This window comes from Arachis stenosperma, chromosome 5 (assembly GCF_014773155.1).
Source record: "Arachis stenosperma cultivar V10309 chromosome 5, arast.V10309.gnm1.PFL2, whole genome shotgun sequence".
Lineage (NCBI taxonomy): Eukaryota > Viridiplantae > Streptophyta > Magnoliopsida > Fabales > Fabaceae > Arachis > Arachis stenosperma.
In genome coordinates, this window is record NC_080381.1 from 125,139,764 (window position 1) to 125,158,028 (window position 18,265).

Consider the following 18,265-nt stretch of genomic DNA (forward strand, 5'->3'; position numbering starts at 1 on the left):
CAATTAAGTCAATTACTATTAAGAGAGACCTAATTAAAAAAAAATTGGTGCAGGAACTCAATTAAAAAGAAAAAAAAGTATAGAAACCTAATTAAAAATTTTGCGAAACTGGACCAACAAAATAATTAAACCTTGAATGAATTCACTTTAAAAAAATTTATTGAAATTAACAGACCTAAAGAGCTGTCATTGTTTCTTGGTAAAAAATTATTATTTAGCGTTCCTAAATCCTAATTTTAATGATAATAACTGATAGCTATGGGGTGCAATATTTTCTTAGGTGACATTTTTTTATTTATTCCATTCAATCTTTTCCCAATGATAAGTTGATTTGTCAATATTGTTTAATAATTTTTTTAATATAAATAAACAATTATCAAGAAGCAGAAACAAAAATTAACTCTGATTAATTGTTAAAGCATAAATATTGTCTAAGTATAAATTTCCTAATATATTCTTTCCTAGCATAATATTAAATATTTTTGGTTTTTCACTTCACTCGAAAAAATATATAGCAGAGTTGGACAAAATTTTATAAACTGGTGTATATTAAGTGTATCAGTAAAATTATGGTAAGTGTGATGCTAACCACTTCAAACATACTAATTCAGCCTCTTTTAACTTTATACTATTCAACAAATTTTCTAAACCATAAACAGTAAAATTATCTGTCGATATTATACTTCTCTAAAGGTAATATATCTCTTTGTTGTTATTATTATTATATTTAATTATTTTATTAACATTTATAATTTTATCAAATTTTTAATTAATTTTTTATATTTAAAAATTTGTAATTAAATCTATATACTAGATTAAAATTTTCACTTAGATCATCTCTTTTTTTATTAAAAAATACTATTTGTTTTAAAAGTAAATATTTTAAAATTATTAAAAAAAATTTAAATAAAATTAAATTACATAGTTGATTCCTATACTTTAAATGAAATTGCAAATTGGTTCCTACTTCAATGAGAGTCTTTGATTTTTCCAAAATGACGTCATGTTTCTGGCACTACCACCATTAATTTCAAAAACGGCTTCACACGCCGTGTCCAAATCCTCCACGGACCCGAGTGGTTCTGGTGCTAATAAAGCGAGACGCTATGGAGTTTGGTTTGCGAGGGCGAGAGGGTTAGGATGGTCCCTAACAAGATCCGGATGGCGAAGGGCGGAGAGGCGTTAGCAGACGTTATGGGAAGGGAAGAGGATGAGGAGCTTCCTGCATTTTAAAACGGTGCATTTGAGGATGAAGGCAATGATGGTGTTGGAGCGGTGGAGGAAAAGACGTTGATGGATCGTGAGTTCTTGGATTGGTATGTGCTTATGGGTGGGATTCATAGGCGTACTATGAGGGATTTGATTAGTAAGATTGAGTTGTTAGAGAGAAGGATTTTATTGATGATGAGGAAAAGATTTTAATTATTGATAATTTAAATATAATTGGGATGAGTTGAATTGAGTTTATTCATGATAATAGTGCACATTATCGTGGTAGTTTGTATAATTGACGTTAATTTTGGTTTTTATTGTATGTTAATGAATTTGGTCATTAGCAATGAATTCGGCATTGTTGTTGTTAAAGTTGTATTATTGTTAAAGAAGAAGAACAAAAATGCTGAAAAAAAAGGAGAAAATAAAGAGAAAAGAGAAAGAAGAGGACATTATGATAAATGTGCGTTTTTTTATGGTAAATGTTATTGGGGATTTAATTACAAAATTATATTTTATACAAAGATTTAATTATAAACTTTTAAAGTGTAAGGATTAATTTATAATTTTAGTAAAAATATAAAAATTAATGGTACAATTTAACTTTTAAATAACAATTAATAAAAATTTAATTATAAATTTTTATCTAATATAAAAATTTAATTATAATTTTTTAAATTTAAAAAATTTAATTAAAAATTTGATCATTATAAAGACTAATAAAATAATTAAATTTTATTGTTATTGTTGTTGTGGTCGTTGTTTGATAGATCACCTTTTCTTCTCGAACATAATGAAACCATTACTCCCCCAAGCCTTGTAATTTATATGGTATATACGTCCAATTCATAAAATTGATAAAAGCAAAAAAAAAAGAAAAGAAAAAATCAATAGAACCCAAGTAAAACGGGACTGGAGTCTGGAAACCTTTCATTAGTATGGGGGGTGTTGGAAACAGAGGACTATTTCCGCAGAGTTAGCAAACTCAAACTTAGACAACATCGAAAGTGCGAATCACTAAAATGTTGTCATCCTCAACCTCAACGATCACTTTCATTTTTAGGTATTCTCTTCTCCATATCCCTAATTTTGTTTCCTTCCCTTCCTCTTCATCCCTTCACTCTCATTCTACTCGCCAAGTTGATGAAGCTGTTCATTCCTTCACTCGCATGCTCTCTATGCGTCGCCCTCCGTCCATCATCCAATTCACCAAGATTTTGGGATCTCTTGCCAAGACCAACCATTTTCCTACCACCATTTCCCTTTTTCAGCAATTGCAAACCAGAGGAATCGCTCCCGACTTATTTACTTTGAGCATCGTAATCAATTGTTGTTTCGGCATGGGTAGTATGACGCTTGCTTTCTCTGTACTGGCCAAAATTTTCAGGATGGGTTTTCAACCTGATACGGTAACTATGACAACAATCCTGAAAGGTCTCTGTCTCTGCGGTAGTGTTGAAAAAGCAGTGCGCTTTCATGACAGAGTGCTGGCTCATGGATTTCACTTCGACCAAGTCACTTATGGGACCTTAATCAATGGGCTCTGTAAGACCGGACACACATCAGCTGCTATTCAAGTGTTGAGAAAGATCCCACGGTATGGCATTGCTCCTAATGTCTTCATGTACAGCGCAATTATTGATAGCCTCTGTAAGGATACACTTGTAAGTCAGGCTTTTCATTTATTCTCTGAAATGCTAGCTAAGGGAATTTCTCCTAATGTTATCACATACAGTTCTCTCATTTTTGGATTGTGTCTTGAGGGTCAATATAAGGAAGCCATTGATTTGTTAAGTGATATGGGGCTTAGAAACATTACTCCAAATGTTCGTACCTATAGTATTTTGATCGATGGGCTATGCAAGGAAGGAAAGATCAAAGACGCTAAGAGTGTATTGGCTGTAATGGCAAAACATGGTGTGAAACCAGATGTGGTTACTTATAACAGCTTAATGGACGGATATTGTTTGGTTAATCAGGTAAATAAGGCAAAATATATATTCAACACAATGGCCCAAATTAGAGTGTCACCCAATGTTCGAAGTTACAGTATCATGATTAATGGCTTCTGCAAAAGTAAAATGGTCGATGAAGCCTTGAATCTCTTTGAAGAAATGCGTCGCAAGAACTTGGTTCCAGACACGGTAACTTACAGCACTCTTATTGATGGCTTGAGCAAATCGAAGAGAATCTCCCGTGCTTTGGAGCTTCTTATCGAGATGCATCATAGAGGTCAACCCGCTAATGTAGTTACTTACAATTCGTTGTTAGATGGGATGTTCAAAAACCAACAACCTAACGAGGCATTTATGTTATTCAATCAAATGAAAGAGTCTGCCATTGATCTCGATATATTCACTTACAATATACTTATAGATGGCCTATGCAAAGGTGGAAGACTTATAGATGCAAAAGAGATTTTTCAAGATCTTTCCTTTAAAGGCTATCGTCCAAATGTGAGGACATACAATATTATTATCAATGGGCTCTGCAAAGAGGGCTTGTTTGAATAAGCATTGGCACTCTTGTTAAAAATGGAAAGCAATGGTTGCTTACCAGATGCTGTGACTTTTGAAACTGTTATCCGTGCTTTGTTTGAAAAAAATGAGAATGACATGGCTGAGAAACTTCTTCGGGAAATGGTTGCTAGAGGCTTATTGAATTGATAAAAGAAGGTAAGATACATCAACTCAAATTGAAATTACATCTCATTGTTGCTGAATATGTATCATAGTTTTGTAAATTCTGTGTCTGTTGGGTCAGAGGACTTTGGCAATGCCATGACATCAATATAATTCTGTTATTCTGTTGTGCAACTTATTTTTCCGTAACTTTGTAGGGACCAAATATATATATATCAAACTAATTCCTATGACTGTTTTATCATAAGCAACCATTAGCTATTGTTTATTTGATTGAATCCTCTGGGAATTGTTGTAAAAGCAAATTTAAGTAGGTAATAAGGATTTATTCTCAGGCTATATAGTTTTCACTTCCATCTTAAAAATAAACCCACCTTCAAAAATGCATGTCCCCTTTTCTCATCAACCTAAGCAACATCGAGTCAAGGTTAATATGGTTCATTTATCTCAAAATTTTTGGCCATTTTCTTAAATAATGCTACTCAGTTGTATTGCTTGGAAATTGCTTCTGTTGAAAATATGTACATTATGAAGTAATTTTTCGGTGAATGTTTTTCTGTTAATTCTTAGATAAATTACCTCGTTATTTCTTGTGTAGACATTATTCTATTGTCTCTGTTTATTAGCATTTTGAAAAAAGTTACTAGCTTGGAGTTTTGTTTTGTGGTGTTTGAGATGGGAATGTTAAAACTTAAAAGTGAAACAATATAGAATTCTTTGGAATTGCAGTTGATTTTATTTGGTAAATCTATTTGCATAATTATTGCATTTATTTATTTATTATTTATTTTCAATTAGATGTTGGACTATGATATAGCTTTATTGCTGAATATTTCATATTATGAAACTGCTTTTGATCTTGTACTGGTGGTTGACTTAGGTTGAGGCTTGACATGGCTTTCATCCTTGTTTTTCTTCTCAAAGGTAGAATTTCATTTCATGAAAATTAAGATTTGGGTCCACGATGGACCACTTACAAGACTAAAAGAGAGATTTCCCAACGAAACTTATCTAAATCAGGAAACAACATTGAAAGGGAAGGAAAGAGTAAAGTGAAAACTTCTTCTTCAGACATTTCTCATCTTCTTTGCATTCCTCAGTCAAGCAAGCATGCTTGGAATTCTGATTCACTCCTTCTGACTCGTTCAAGGACACAAGCCTTATCGAACTCTTCACCGGCAAACATGAATCTGTTGCGAGCCTTCCATATCTCCCACATCAGGTTTGCAGCTTCTCTCTATTTCTTCACGCCATTTCTGCTTCTTTTCAATTTCTCAGTTAACTCCATCCACCGTTGCCATACTTCTTGGTCCATTTGACTTCCAGGGACTCCAATTTCGGATCTGAGCCAAGTGGACCATGACTGACCACAGCTAATTATGTAGTGTTGGACTGTTTCTTCCATCGCGACACACCTTCGACAGGTTGGGGGTATTGTTCTGATTCTTCCATGGAGTTGTTGGTTCACTGGCAATCCCTTGTGCATTACTTTCCAGAGGAAGATTCTTATTTTCGGTTGCACTTTCAGGTCCCAAATAGAAGTCTAGAGCTTCTTCTGCTGGCAGTGGAGTGGCATCAGCTCGAGTGGAGGGTGGTAGAACTAGTGTGCCAGTAAATATCCTGAAGCCACGGTGTAGCAACCCTTTTTCTCCCTTGGCCAGGTAACTGAATCATCCCCTTCCCCAATTTCAGTTTGTAAAATATTCTGTGCAATATCTGTACTGAATTGTTCTGCGATGAGCTGTTGGTTCCATTGCTTGTTTTTGTTTAGGAGTTGATTAACCCAAATTAGTTGTGAGTTAGTAGGAATTAACATCTGAGTAGATAATGCTTGTTGATTTTTGATCCAAGAGTCCTCCATTTACATATGGGTAAATACCAATCTACCATGTTATATGTATAAATTTAACTGGCTTTTGGCCCCTTCGGAATCAATTATGAGACACTAGAGTTCTTCTAAACTAATTTGGTTTCTAGTTGAACCCATACTCACTAGATTTTAAACTTCAAAAATCACTTCATCTCAAACGGATGAAATATTGCTGTTGCTATAAACTTTGCAAAGCCAATCTTTGCATTATAATTTGGTTCTTCATTTATATACTTCCATTCTAACTTTGTGTGGTGCGTGCTGCATAAAACAGTTTTAGACTTGAGCAAACAGTACTCCAAACATTTGATACTGCAAAGGGAATAATTTTGCTTTATGGTGAGAGTATATGATATGCAATGTGTTTTGGATATTGCAATTTGCAAGTTCATCAAGAACAAGATGGCTGTGTCATCAAGAGTTGTTTGAGACTCTACAGGAAGGGAAAATTTTAATATAGTTAACCAATTCTTTGTTCATTTTCACTGACATACAAAATGGGAGCTCAAGTTGAATAGTAACTTTTAATTTTTTTTTTTTCAGTTTTCGTTATGCAATCTACAATGCAGTTCTTTTCAGGTTTTACCATTTGTAGGCATAGGTAATTTAACTTTTGTTATGTCATTAAAAAGTTGCGATTCTACCTTGGAGCAGAAGAAAAAATGGTTAACTATATTAAAACTTTTGGTGCTGGTAATTGTTGGCGCTATAAATTGTGACCGCTAGTATATTTTATATGTAGTATTTATTATGAAATGTAAATATAAAATTTACTAATATTATATGATAATTTTTTTGTGTCAATATTATATGATAATTTATTATTTATTGTTAATTTTCTAGTATTAGTTCCTGCAAAATATCATAGGTTAAGTTTCACCTAATCAATTTATAAGAAGTTATTATATTGTACATGTAACTAATTTTTATATTATTGAATTTGATTTATATTGTTTATTATTGTCTTATATATTATTGAATTTGAATTAAATTAATAATAATGTCATGTGACTTCAGATATAGTCTAGTTAATACAATATATTTAGAAAGTAGAAACAGATATTACAGTAAAAGACATGAATGACTAATATATTTCTAGTCATGAGAACACGATACTCAAGTGTTTTTCTTCTCTACCACCTCAATACATCAAATCTATTAAAATCTTTGGTTACATCATCTTCTAAATACCTATCTATCTCATTCTTATTGAGTTTACTTGGCTTAATTTTCTATGTTTGCTTCCATTTTTTCAAAGGATCTTTAATCATATCGCTATCATTTTCACTTATTTTTAAACTAAAATTTGGTTCAATATCTGAAGAAAAATTTGCATTTTGAGTGTTCGCTAATTTTGCCTCCAAATACTAATTTTCCCTGCACATATCCTTCCAATTCCTAATTTTCGATCATCATTCTATCATAATTTCTCTCCAAATAATTTTTTTTTACCACCATCATTCAACGATGGTGAACACTTTCAGGACTCCAATAATAGTACTACACCTCCAGCATCTTCGGACTTTTTTTGTTCTTCTCAAATTTAATACTCATGCTTTACTTTAAAATTTGAGTGAACTATCAATTTGATCGCTATCCATTTCTTAGAATGATAATGCGATCCCTTAAAAAAAATACGATCCACTTCAGTCCTTATTCTTTATTTCGTGAGACAATGCGGTCCTTGTAACCGTTTCTTCTTGAATTCTGAACAGAAAATATTGACGTGTCAGATTTAAAAATAGACAAAGATTTAATTGTTTTTAAATTTAAATTGGTTAGGAATTTATTTGTCTTTATGTTTTAAATGGTATTTTTTTTAAATTATTTTTTATTTATTATATTAATATTTTTTTTCAATAAATTATTGAATATATGATATAATAAATACAAACTAATTAATAAATTATTTAAATTTAAAATATCATTTATATTGAAATTAAATAAATAATTCTCAAATATAATTTTAAATATATAAATAATAAACATTAAAAAACGGTTAATACATTAATAATGATCCTATGATGTTAGGGTTATTAATTTAATGCAAAAATATCAAATAGAAATATAGAATTATTAATTTAGTTTAAAGATATAAAAAATTAAATTTGTTATTACACAGAAAAATTTTACTATATATCAAATAATGTGTTTATTAGTTTCTACTTTATTGTGAAAATTATCTAGATTATAATACTTAATTTTGAGTAAAATATATGTAAATTTAATTGAATTTTAATATACGTAAAATTTTAATCAATCCACATTATTCTTATATTGATAAATCTTCATCAATATATAACCTTATGACAATATGTATTATTAATATTATTGATGCTTTGAGTTTGTTGAGTTTCTAAATAGTCTTCATAATATATATATATATATATATATATATATATATATATATATATATATATATATATATATATTTCATTTAGTATTAGTAGCCTACTTCTAATGTATTTTAGGCAAAAATATCAAATAAAATTATTAATTTAGTTTAGAGAAATAAAAAATCAAAGTTGTTATTACTCAAAAAAAAATTATTATATATCAAATAATATGTTTATTAGTTTTTAATTTATTGTGAAAATTATCTAGATCATAATACTAATAGTATATCATAGGATTATTATTATTATTAATATATTAACCGTATTTTAATTTTTATTATTTATATATTTAAAAATTATATTTGAGAATTATTTATTTAGTTTCATAATAAATAATATTTTTAAATTTGAATAATTTATTAATTAGTTTGTATTTATTATACCATATATTTAATAATTTATTGAAAAAGAATATTAATATAATGAATAAAAAATTAATTTGAAAAAGATATCGTTTAAAAAATATAGACAAATAAACTCCTAACAAATTTAAATTTAGAGACAATTAAGTCCTTGTTCACTTTTGAACCTGACACGTCATCATTTTTTGTTTAGAATTGACGGAAAAATAGTTATAAGGACCGCGTTGTGTCACTAAATAAAGAACAGGAACCGAAGTGGATTTTTTTTTTTTTGAGAGATGGCGTTGTCGTTCTGAAAAACGGACATGACCAGATTGATAATTCACTCTTAAAATTATTTGTTTGGTAAATTTTTATTTCAAAAGTCAATTACATCAGTTTTTGTCAACGTGACTTACTCAGCCATCATAACCTATACATGTTATGTAATTTTTGTCATTATAGTACAAATTCTATATTATTATTTCTATCGTATTTGTTATATATATAAGGGTATTTAAATAATTTTTTTTATAAAAAAGTCACATTCACGTAGAGCAGAAATTTCAATTTCTGTCTCCCGATTCTATTTATTTGGCGGGATGAATCCTCATCTCCGTGAAAATTTTACGTGCGGATACCCGTTAACCTTCAGTCACAGATAATCCCAGCAAATATTTACGGATGCAACTTTTTTGGTCGAATATACAACTGTATAACGATTTAACTAGTTAGATTGTTATAGAATTCATGTTTAAGGATACTATCTTCTTCCAATTCTGCAGAATCTATTCTGCTTTCTTTGTCTCAAAAAATGTTAATATATTGAAGATACTATAATATGGCAAAATGATCAAAGAATTAAAAAATCATTGAATTGCTTTATGATCGCTCTAAGTATATGTGTTTTGGTTGCAATTGATGACGTGAAATCTCATAATATATTCTCATCGAAGCAAGCAAGCCCCCATCCCAATAATAATAATAATAATAATAAATAATAATAATAATAATAATAATAAAAATTTCAGCATCAAATAAACAAAGATTCATATACATGAATTTTGTTGGACTATTATCTAAAATAGAGTAGCAGCCAACAAAATAAAAAAGCTTGCAACACCAAATCGAATGAGTCTTGTTGCACTTGATAACAACTAATGAATATCTAATTATAAATTTTTATCTAATATAAGAATTTAATTATAAGTTGATTTGTCAATATTGTTTGATAGCTTTTTTAATATAAATAAACAATTATCAAGAGGCATAAACAAAAATTAACTCTAATTAATTGTTAGAGTATGAATATTGTCTAAGTATAAACTTTTTAGTATATTATTTTTTAGTATAATATTAAATATTTTTGGTCTTCCACTTTACCCGAAAAAATATATAGAATTGAATAAAATTTTACAAATAGGTATATATTAAGTGTACCAACAAAAATTTGGCAAGTGTGTTTTTACTTTAATTAATTTAAAAGTTTATAATTAAATTCATATACTAGATTAAAATTTTCAATGAGATTATCTCTATTTTTTTAGTTAAAAAATACTATTTATTTTAAAAATAAATATTTTAGAATTATTATATTTTTTTAAATAATGACTAATAAAAATTTAATTATAAATTTTTATTTAATATAAAAATTTAATTATAATTTTTTAAATTCTAAAGACTTAATTAAAATTTTAATTTAATTATAAAGACTAACAAAATAATTAATTTATTATTATTTTTATTATTATTATTATTATTATTATTTGATGGGTCACCTTTTTTCTCGAGCACGATGATTGATGAAATGAAACCATTACTCCCCAAGCCTTATAATTTATTTGGTATCTAGGTCCAATTCATAAAGTTGATAAGGAAAAACTACTAAAAATATCCATGAAGTTTACGAACGCTGATAAAAGTACTCATAAACTGAAAAAATTAATGATGTACTTATAGAAGATGAATTCCGTATGACAAAAATATCCAAATCCTAATTTTTTGTTTATTTTTTTAATAAAATTTCTAAACTATTTTCACCCTCAACTTCAACTCACTTTTTTAATCTTCCATAACTCAACATGCACCTTTAAAACTTGTCATGGAATCCAAAACTACTCCTACAACAGATGAAAGAGAAATTCTTCGCATATAAGCGATTAATGCTTGTAAGCCTTACAAGTCTAATTAAAACTAACGCTCAAAACGCGCTTCGAACCGTTCTTCTTCCTCTTCGTCTTCTCCTTCTTTCTCTTGCCTTCTCTTTTTCTTTTTTCTTTTCTCTTCTTTCTTTCTTCTTTCTCTTTTTTTCGTTCGTTCTCTTCTCTTCTCTTACGCTCTTCTCTTCTCGTTTTTTTTTTTTCGATTTTCATGGTAAAATCTTTTTTGAAGAAGAAAGCAGCAGAAGATGAGGAAAGAAAGAGAAGAGTTCTGAATTATGCATAAGATGTACTTCAACGAATTTGGGTGTATTTTAAATCCTTTGGGTAGGTAATCTTTTGGTGGGTATTTCTGTAATCCTATCCTTTGGGTATTGGGTGTAAATCCTTTGTATCATTTGGGTATTGGGTTCGTTGGGTGTATTCTGAAGTTCTATTATCTTCAAAAGGAGACAGAAATACACCCAAATGATTTAAGAAATACACCCAAAATTCGTTGCATAATTCAGAACTCTTTCTCTTTCTCCTCCTCATCTTCTTCTGCTTCTTCTTCTTCAAAACGATTTCAAAGCTTGATTTCAGAAACCATAAAAATCGAAAAAAAACGAAGAAGAAGAAGAAGAGGAAGAGGAAGAGGAAGAAGAAGAGAAAGAGGAAGAGGAAAAACTTGATTTCAGAAACCATGAAAATCGAAAAAAAATGAAGAAGAAGAAGAGGAAGAGGAAGAGGAAGAGGAAGAGGAACCGTTCATAATACAATGTAGCGCTTTGAAAACAAGAAACGGATGAATAACACATTAAAAGGCCCGTTAGCAACTTGTAAGACTTGTAAGTCAAAAAGACTTGTATGTATAGCAGGCCTCCAGATGAAATGAACCTTTTATGGTGAAAATTTTGGATAATAACGCAACAGAGGACTGCAGTACCGAGATTAACAAAAGAATCAATCAATAACGATGAAGAATCAGAGAAAGAATCATAAAAGAACAGTTTTTAATCGTTTCATTTGTTTTTTTCCTTTTTTTCTTAATTTGAGGGCTTTCTTTGTGTGAAGGGATTGGCGAAAAAAATGGAAAAAAGCTCACCATACTAAATTTATTTGTTAGGAATCGGTCGAAGTCCTCTACCACTACCATCACTATTGATTTTGGCCTGGTCTATTATAGGAGTAGTTTTAGACTCCATGACAAAGGTTTTAAAGGTACAAGTTGGGTTATGAAAGGTTGAAAAAGTGAGTTAAAGTTGAGAGTGAGGGTAGTTTAAAAATTTTATTAAAAAATTAACAAAAAAATTAGGGTTTAGATATTTTTGTCATACAAAACAAAACCCATCTTTTATAAATACATCATTAATTTCTTCCGTTTATAGGTACTTTTGTTAGCGTTTGTAAATTTTATGGATATTTTTGGTAGTTTTTCGGTTGATAAAAATAAAACGGGCGTGGAATATGGAGACCTCCAATTATTATGTCATTAGGATTAAATCGGTGACAGGGAGGGGGAGGGGGGTAGGAGCCGTAGGACTATTTCCGCAGGGTTAGCAAACTCCCTCAAACTTAGACAACAGCGAAAGTGCGAATCACTAAAATGTTGTCATCCTCAACCTCAAGGTTCACTTTCATTTTTAGGTATTCTCTTCTTCAAATCCCTAATTTTCTTTCCTTCCCTTCCTCTTCATCCCTTCACTCTCATTCTACTCGCCAAGTTGATGAAGCTGTTGATTCCTTCACTCGCATGCTCTCTATGCGTCGCCCTCCATCCATCATCCAATTCACCAAGATTTTGGGATCTCTTGCCAAGACCAACCATTTCCCCACCGCCATTTCCCTTTTTAAGCAATTGCAAGCCAAAGGAATCGCTCCCGACTTATTTACTTTGAGCATCGTAATTAATTGTTGTTGCGGCATGGGTCGTATGACGCTTGCTTTCTCTGTATTGGCCAAGATTTTCAGAATGGATTATCAACCTAATACGGTAACATTGACAACAATCCTGAAAGGTCTCTGTCTCTCTAGTAGTGTTGAAAAAGCAGTGCGCTTTCATGACAGAGTGCTGGCTCATGGATTTCACTTTAATCAAGTCACTTATGGACCTTGATCAATGGCCTCTGTAAGTCCGGACACACATCAGCTGCTATTCAAGTGTTGAGAACATCCCACGTTATGGCATTGCTCCTGATGTCTTCATGTACAATGCAATTATTGATAGCCTCTGCAAGGATACACTTGTAAGTCAGGCTTTTCATTTATTCTCTGAAATGCTTGCTAAGGGAATTTCTCCCGATGTTACACATACAGTTCTCATTTTTGGATTGTGTCTTGAGGGTCAATATAAGGAAGCCATTGATTTGTTAAGTGATATGGTGCTTAGAAACATTACTCCAAATGTTCATACCTATAGTATTTTGATCGATGGGCTATGCAAGGAAGGAAAGATCAAAGATGCTAAGAGTGTATTGGCTGTAATGGCAAAACTGGTGTGAAACCAAATGTAGTTACTTATACCACTTAATGGATGGATATGTTTTTTAATCAGGTAAATAAGGCAAAATATTTATTCAACACTATGGCCGAGAATAAGTGTTTCCTAATGTTCAGAGTTACAATATCATGATTAATGGCTTTTGCAAAAGTAAAATGATCGATGACGCCTTGAATCTCTTCGAAGAGATGCGTCACAAGAACTTGGTTCCAGACACGGTAACTTACAGCACTCTTATTGATGGCTTGAGCAAATCAAAGAGAATCTCTTGTGCTTTGGAGCTTCTTGTCAAGATGCACGAAAGAGGTCCACCCGCTAATGTAGTCACTTACAATTCCTTGTTGGATGGGATGTTCAATATCAAACAAGTTGACAAGGCACTTATGTTATTCAAGCAAATGAAAGAGAATGGCATTGATCCAGATATATGGACGTACAATGTACTTATTGATGGCCTATGCAAAGGTGGAAGACTTGTAGTTGCAAAAGAGATTTTTAAAGATCTTTCTGTGAAAGGCTATCCTCCAAATGTGAGGATACACTATTATGATCAATGGGCTCTGCAGAGAGGGCTTGTTTGAAGAAGCATTGGCCCTGCTGTCGGAAATGGAACACAATGGTTGCTTACCAAATGCTGTGACTTTTGAAACTGTTATTCGTGCTTTGTTTGAAAAAGATGAGAATGACATGGCAGAGAAACTTCTTCGGGAAATGGTTGCTAGAGGCTTATTGAATTGATAAAAGAAGGTAAGATACATCAACTCGAATTGAAATTACATCTCAATGTTGCTGAATATGTATCATAGTTTTGTAAATTCTGTGTCTCTTGGGTCAGAGGACTTTGGCAATGTCATAACATTAATTAATTTTGCACTTTCGATTTTTGCAATTGCTATCATCCTTTTTCATTCCACTACATTATTGATTTTTTAGATGATATTCCTAGTTATAGCTTACAGATTTAGTGTTTAAGATCTCTTTATAGCAATAGAGTGTTCTTTACTGTTATTCTATGAGATCATATATTTATCATGCTACAATCTAAGCAAAACTAAAAAGATTGAACATTTTGTGTTGTTGTTTGTTGTTTGTTCTCTGCTATTTTGCCCTGCAACTTATTTTTCCTAATCTTTGTAGGTACCGTATATAAATCAAGCTAATTCCTATGACTGTTTTATCATATAAGCAACCATGAACTATTGTTTGTTGGATTGGATCCTCCAGGAATTGTCGTAAAAGGAAATTTAAGTACCTGTTAAGGATTTATTTAAGTACCTGCTGAAAATATGTACATTATGAAGTACTTTTCCAGAGGATGTTTTTCTCTTAATTCTTAGATGAATTACCTCATTATTTCTTGTCTAAGATCCTGTGTAGACATTATTCCATTTTCTTTGACTCTCTGATTGTTAGCATTTTAAAAAAACTCTTACTGACTTGGAGTTCCATTGTGTGTTGTTGTGACGGAGGTGTTACAAGTGAAACAATACAGAACTCTTTGAAATTGAATTTGATTTTATTTGCTGGATTTCTTTGCATTTATTTATTATTTTGATTAATGTTGTTCTGGAAGGATTACTTTTAATGACTCTGAAGTCTGAACTTTATATTTGCTATGCAGAGGAAGTTTGTACAGACTAATTCATCTGCCAAACAATCAATTAGATGAGCAAAGGCAGTTGAGATGGCCCTCGATACTGTAAGATTCTGTTTTATTTTATTGCGATGTAGTTTCATTAAGCAAATTATTGCCATAATCAGTGAAACTCAGTTGACGTGACATATATCTCTTCGAATCTACAGGCCCGAGGAATAAACCATTTGCACAACTGCACTCCAGTGATTGTACACCGTGATTTGAAGTCACTAAATCTTCTTGTTGATAAAAATTGGGTTGTGAAGGTGTCAACTAATTGTCATGATTGAATTTTCTTGATAGCATGCTGAATGCTACCCGTAGATATGGTTTAATTGCTTTTTTTCACCCTTTCTTTTTTCTTTCGTATAGTTATGTGATTTTGGATTATCAAGAATGAAGCACAGTACATTCCTTTCTTCCAGATCAACTGCAGGAACAGTAAGCTGTCATAATCCTTATTTCTAAGCTCAAATACTGTGTCATACCCTCTGCCTTCTGAATTATTCGTTTTTTCATGTTCTTGTTCTACAATTTGCTGCATATTTTTTATGTTCGTTGTGCTTTATATTCTTCTGAAGATATACAAACATACACAAATGGAGGCATTTGCTATTATCTTTTAACAAAAAATTTGGAAAACCAGGAGATTCTTGCCGTTTAAAAATTCATTATGTTTGGCATGCTATATTAATCTTTTTGTGATGATGAATACCTATCTTTAGACCGGGCTTATTTTATGTTCAATTTATAATACAATTACTAGTTCTACGTGCCAAGAAAATGTTGATTGAATAGGGTTTGAGAGAATGAGAGAAGGAAGAAAACAGAGAGTGAGAAAGAAAAGAAGATTTGAAGAGAAAGACAAGAAATTTATGATCTGCATTACTAGTGAGCTTATCACTAATCTGTGCTTATGTATAGAGAAGAGTAGCTTGCTGTGCAAGCTAGTACAAAAGACACAGCAGCCCGTTCGTTCTTAAGTTAGTTATGATAGCTGTAACTAACAGCTCTCCTACGTAGCTGGCACTGTTCTAACAGCCAACAGTTCTCTCATAACTAACTCTTGTAACTCTTCTCTAGACTTTACCAACTCACTCTACTACGATGAATGGTCTTTGGTAACAAATGAGCAAATCTTCCTTAATTTTGTTGAGGCCTAGAGTTATTGTTTGGTAAGAGTTTCTGCCTTTCTGGACAAAAAATATAAAGACAGGAGAGATAGAGATAATTGGGCAAATTTTGTCTTAGGGAAGAGAAACTTTGTGCATTTCGCTGTCTCCTTTTTTCAAATAGGTCTGTGTCCTCTGATAATTGCCAAATGGGGCGTTAGTGTAACTACATGCTTTTCATCTCTACCTCAAACTCCTCTCTTTCGTATGCGTGATCAGTTTCGATATTCTGCACGTATTTAGTTTTGCTGCTAAGCGTTTGTTTGGCATTGCAATATATTCATTTTTTATGACATGTTGTAGGCCGAGTGGATGGTGCCTGAAGTGTTAAGAAATGAACCTTCAAATGAAAAGTAAGCTCAGTTATCATTGGTTTTCATCATTAAATTTTTCTTTATTTTGCTTGTGGAGGAGGATTTCATAGTCTGTGTTCCTCTCTAACCTAAATCATCTGGCATAGGGAAAAATAAGTTGGAATTTTTATTATATATAACTTGTTCTTTGCTTCCTTGTCTCGTCGTTCTTCTCATTGGTTTGCCACACTTTTAAAGCATCCATAATTTTATGATTATAACAAGTGGTGATTGGATATCCAGGTGCGATGTTTATACTTTGGAGTCATATTATGGGATCTCTCTACTTTGCAACAGCCCTGGGGTGGAATGAATCGATGCAAGTTGTGGGTGCTGTCAGTTTCCAGCATCGTTGCCTTGTCATTCCAGATGATATGGACCCTGCTATCACGGATATTATCAAGCAATGCTGGCAGACGTGAGTGTACTCTTCAATCATTTTATCCTTATTCTAAGATATCAGAACTCTTGCTTATAGCATTCTGAAAACGGCTTGTTCTATCAAATATGAAATCACATGAAAGGGAATACACATTTGATGTTGCCAAGGTAGTTTTGTTTCAATATAACCATTTTTTAAATAAAAAATCCTTATAAAGTGCAAGCCAGTTTCAACAAACCCCTGTGATTACGACTAGTTTTCTCTAAGATTTTTATGCATGATAGGGACTTGATTACACAATTTTTAAACTAGAAGACTTGGTTGAAAAATATTTGTACTGTATATGGACTTAATTGAAAACTTCTAGACTATAGGGATTTGTCGAAAATATTTCGCATATTCAGGGATGCCCTTGCAAATGTTTAAGCTTTAGGAACCTTTATAATACTTAACCTACAATCATGGTTGGGGTGACTATATGATACTCTTTTGTATGGGGTGACTATATGATACTCTTTCAGTCTTGTGTATGGTAGATATCCAAAGTTGAGAACTACAGAAATAATGGCGGCGCTGAAGCCATTGCACAAGCCGATCATTGGTTCTCAATCTGAAGTGCCGAAACCATGAGAAGGCTCAGTCATAAGAGTTGGTGCAGACTCAGCTAACCATATCTTTTTCCATTTTTGCTTATAAAGAAAATGATGGGAAGACGAGTTGTATAGTATTTTTGCTCATTCAGTCCTGTGATTCTTTTCAGTCTTGTCCCTTTCCTTTCCTTTTTTTTTTTTATTTCTTTCTTCCCATTTACTTGTAACTTTTTTTTTGGCAGTGGAGTCATTATCAGTTTGTACCATTTGTTTGTGTACACAATTCTTTGTAATTTTGCTGTAATCAATTCTAAATTTTGATATGCATAAATTATGAGATGTTGCAGTTGTAGCTTGAATGGAAGAAAAATTGATAGTGTGTGGAAATTGTTTGGTGCTGTAAATGCAAATTGGATAAGCTCTTTATTTTTTTTTTCATTTTTTAATTTGGATGGGGCCAAGTCTAAGGCTTGGTTTGGTAAAATTTTAAAAAAAAATTTTTTTATTGAAAAACACAATTTTTTATTTTGTATTTGGTAAATAAAAAAATCATCTACAAAGTTATAAATTTTAAAAGATAGGAGTGTTTTTAAAAGCATAAGATAGAAGTTTTTAAAAATAATTTTGCTTATTAAAATTACAAACTTAATATAATTTCATTAATTAAATGATATCTAAATATAATTTTTATATTAATGTATATTATTGTATTTTTAAATTTTAAAAGTTAGTTTACTAAATGTTATTGTTACTTGTATTTATTAAAAATTATTTTTAATTTAATTTATCAAATATAAATGCTATCATTTTTAAAAGTTATCTTTTAAAAGTTATTTTTATAAACTATTTTTAAAAAGTAAAAATTTTACTAAATAAAGCTTAACTCTTTCACTCTTCGTACTGGAAAAAATAATATTGTTTATATTTTTATCAAACTCGTAAATATAATATCTTTTGGTTTAAATTTGATGGAAAAAAGTATAAAAGTATTTTAATATTTTATTATATACATATATTTAATTACGTGATATTA

At 31.1% G+C, this 18,265-nt stretch overlaps 2 protein-coding genes and 1 pseudogene across 2 annotated transcripts; all 3 read left to right on the forward strand.

The window, feature by feature from the left end:
* The first annotated feature begins 2,107 nt into the window (after positions 1-2,107).
* LOC130979517 (pentatricopeptide repeat-containing protein At1g12300, mitochondrial-like) lies at positions 2,108-6,245 on the forward strand. Its single transcript, XM_057902977.1, has 4 exons — positions 2,108-3,887; positions 4,735-5,076; positions 5,181-5,285; positions 5,383-6,245. The coding sequence occupies exon 1, from the start codon at positions 2,235-2,237 to the stop codon at positions 3,723-3,725; it is 1,491 nt and encodes a 496-aa protein (XP_057758960.1). The 5' UTR covers positions 2,108-2,234; the 3' UTR covers positions 3,726-3,887; positions 4,735-5,076; positions 5,181-5,285; positions 5,383-6,245.
* A 6,558-nt stretch (positions 6,246-12,803) lies between these two features.
* On the forward strand, positions 12,804-13,680 carry LOC130981322 (pentatricopeptide repeat-containing protein At1g62680, mitochondrial-like). The gene is made up of 2 exons (XM_057904918.1): positions 12,804-13,094; positions 13,216-13,680. Exons 1-2 carry the CDS (start codon positions 12,804-12,806, stop codon positions 13,678-13,680), a joined length of 756 nt encoding a protein of 251 aa, XP_057760901.1.
* LOC130979519 (probable serine/threonine-protein kinase SIS8) lies at positions 13,636-17,506 on the forward strand (annotated as a pseudogene).
* Positions 17,507-18,265: the final 759 nt, after the last annotated feature.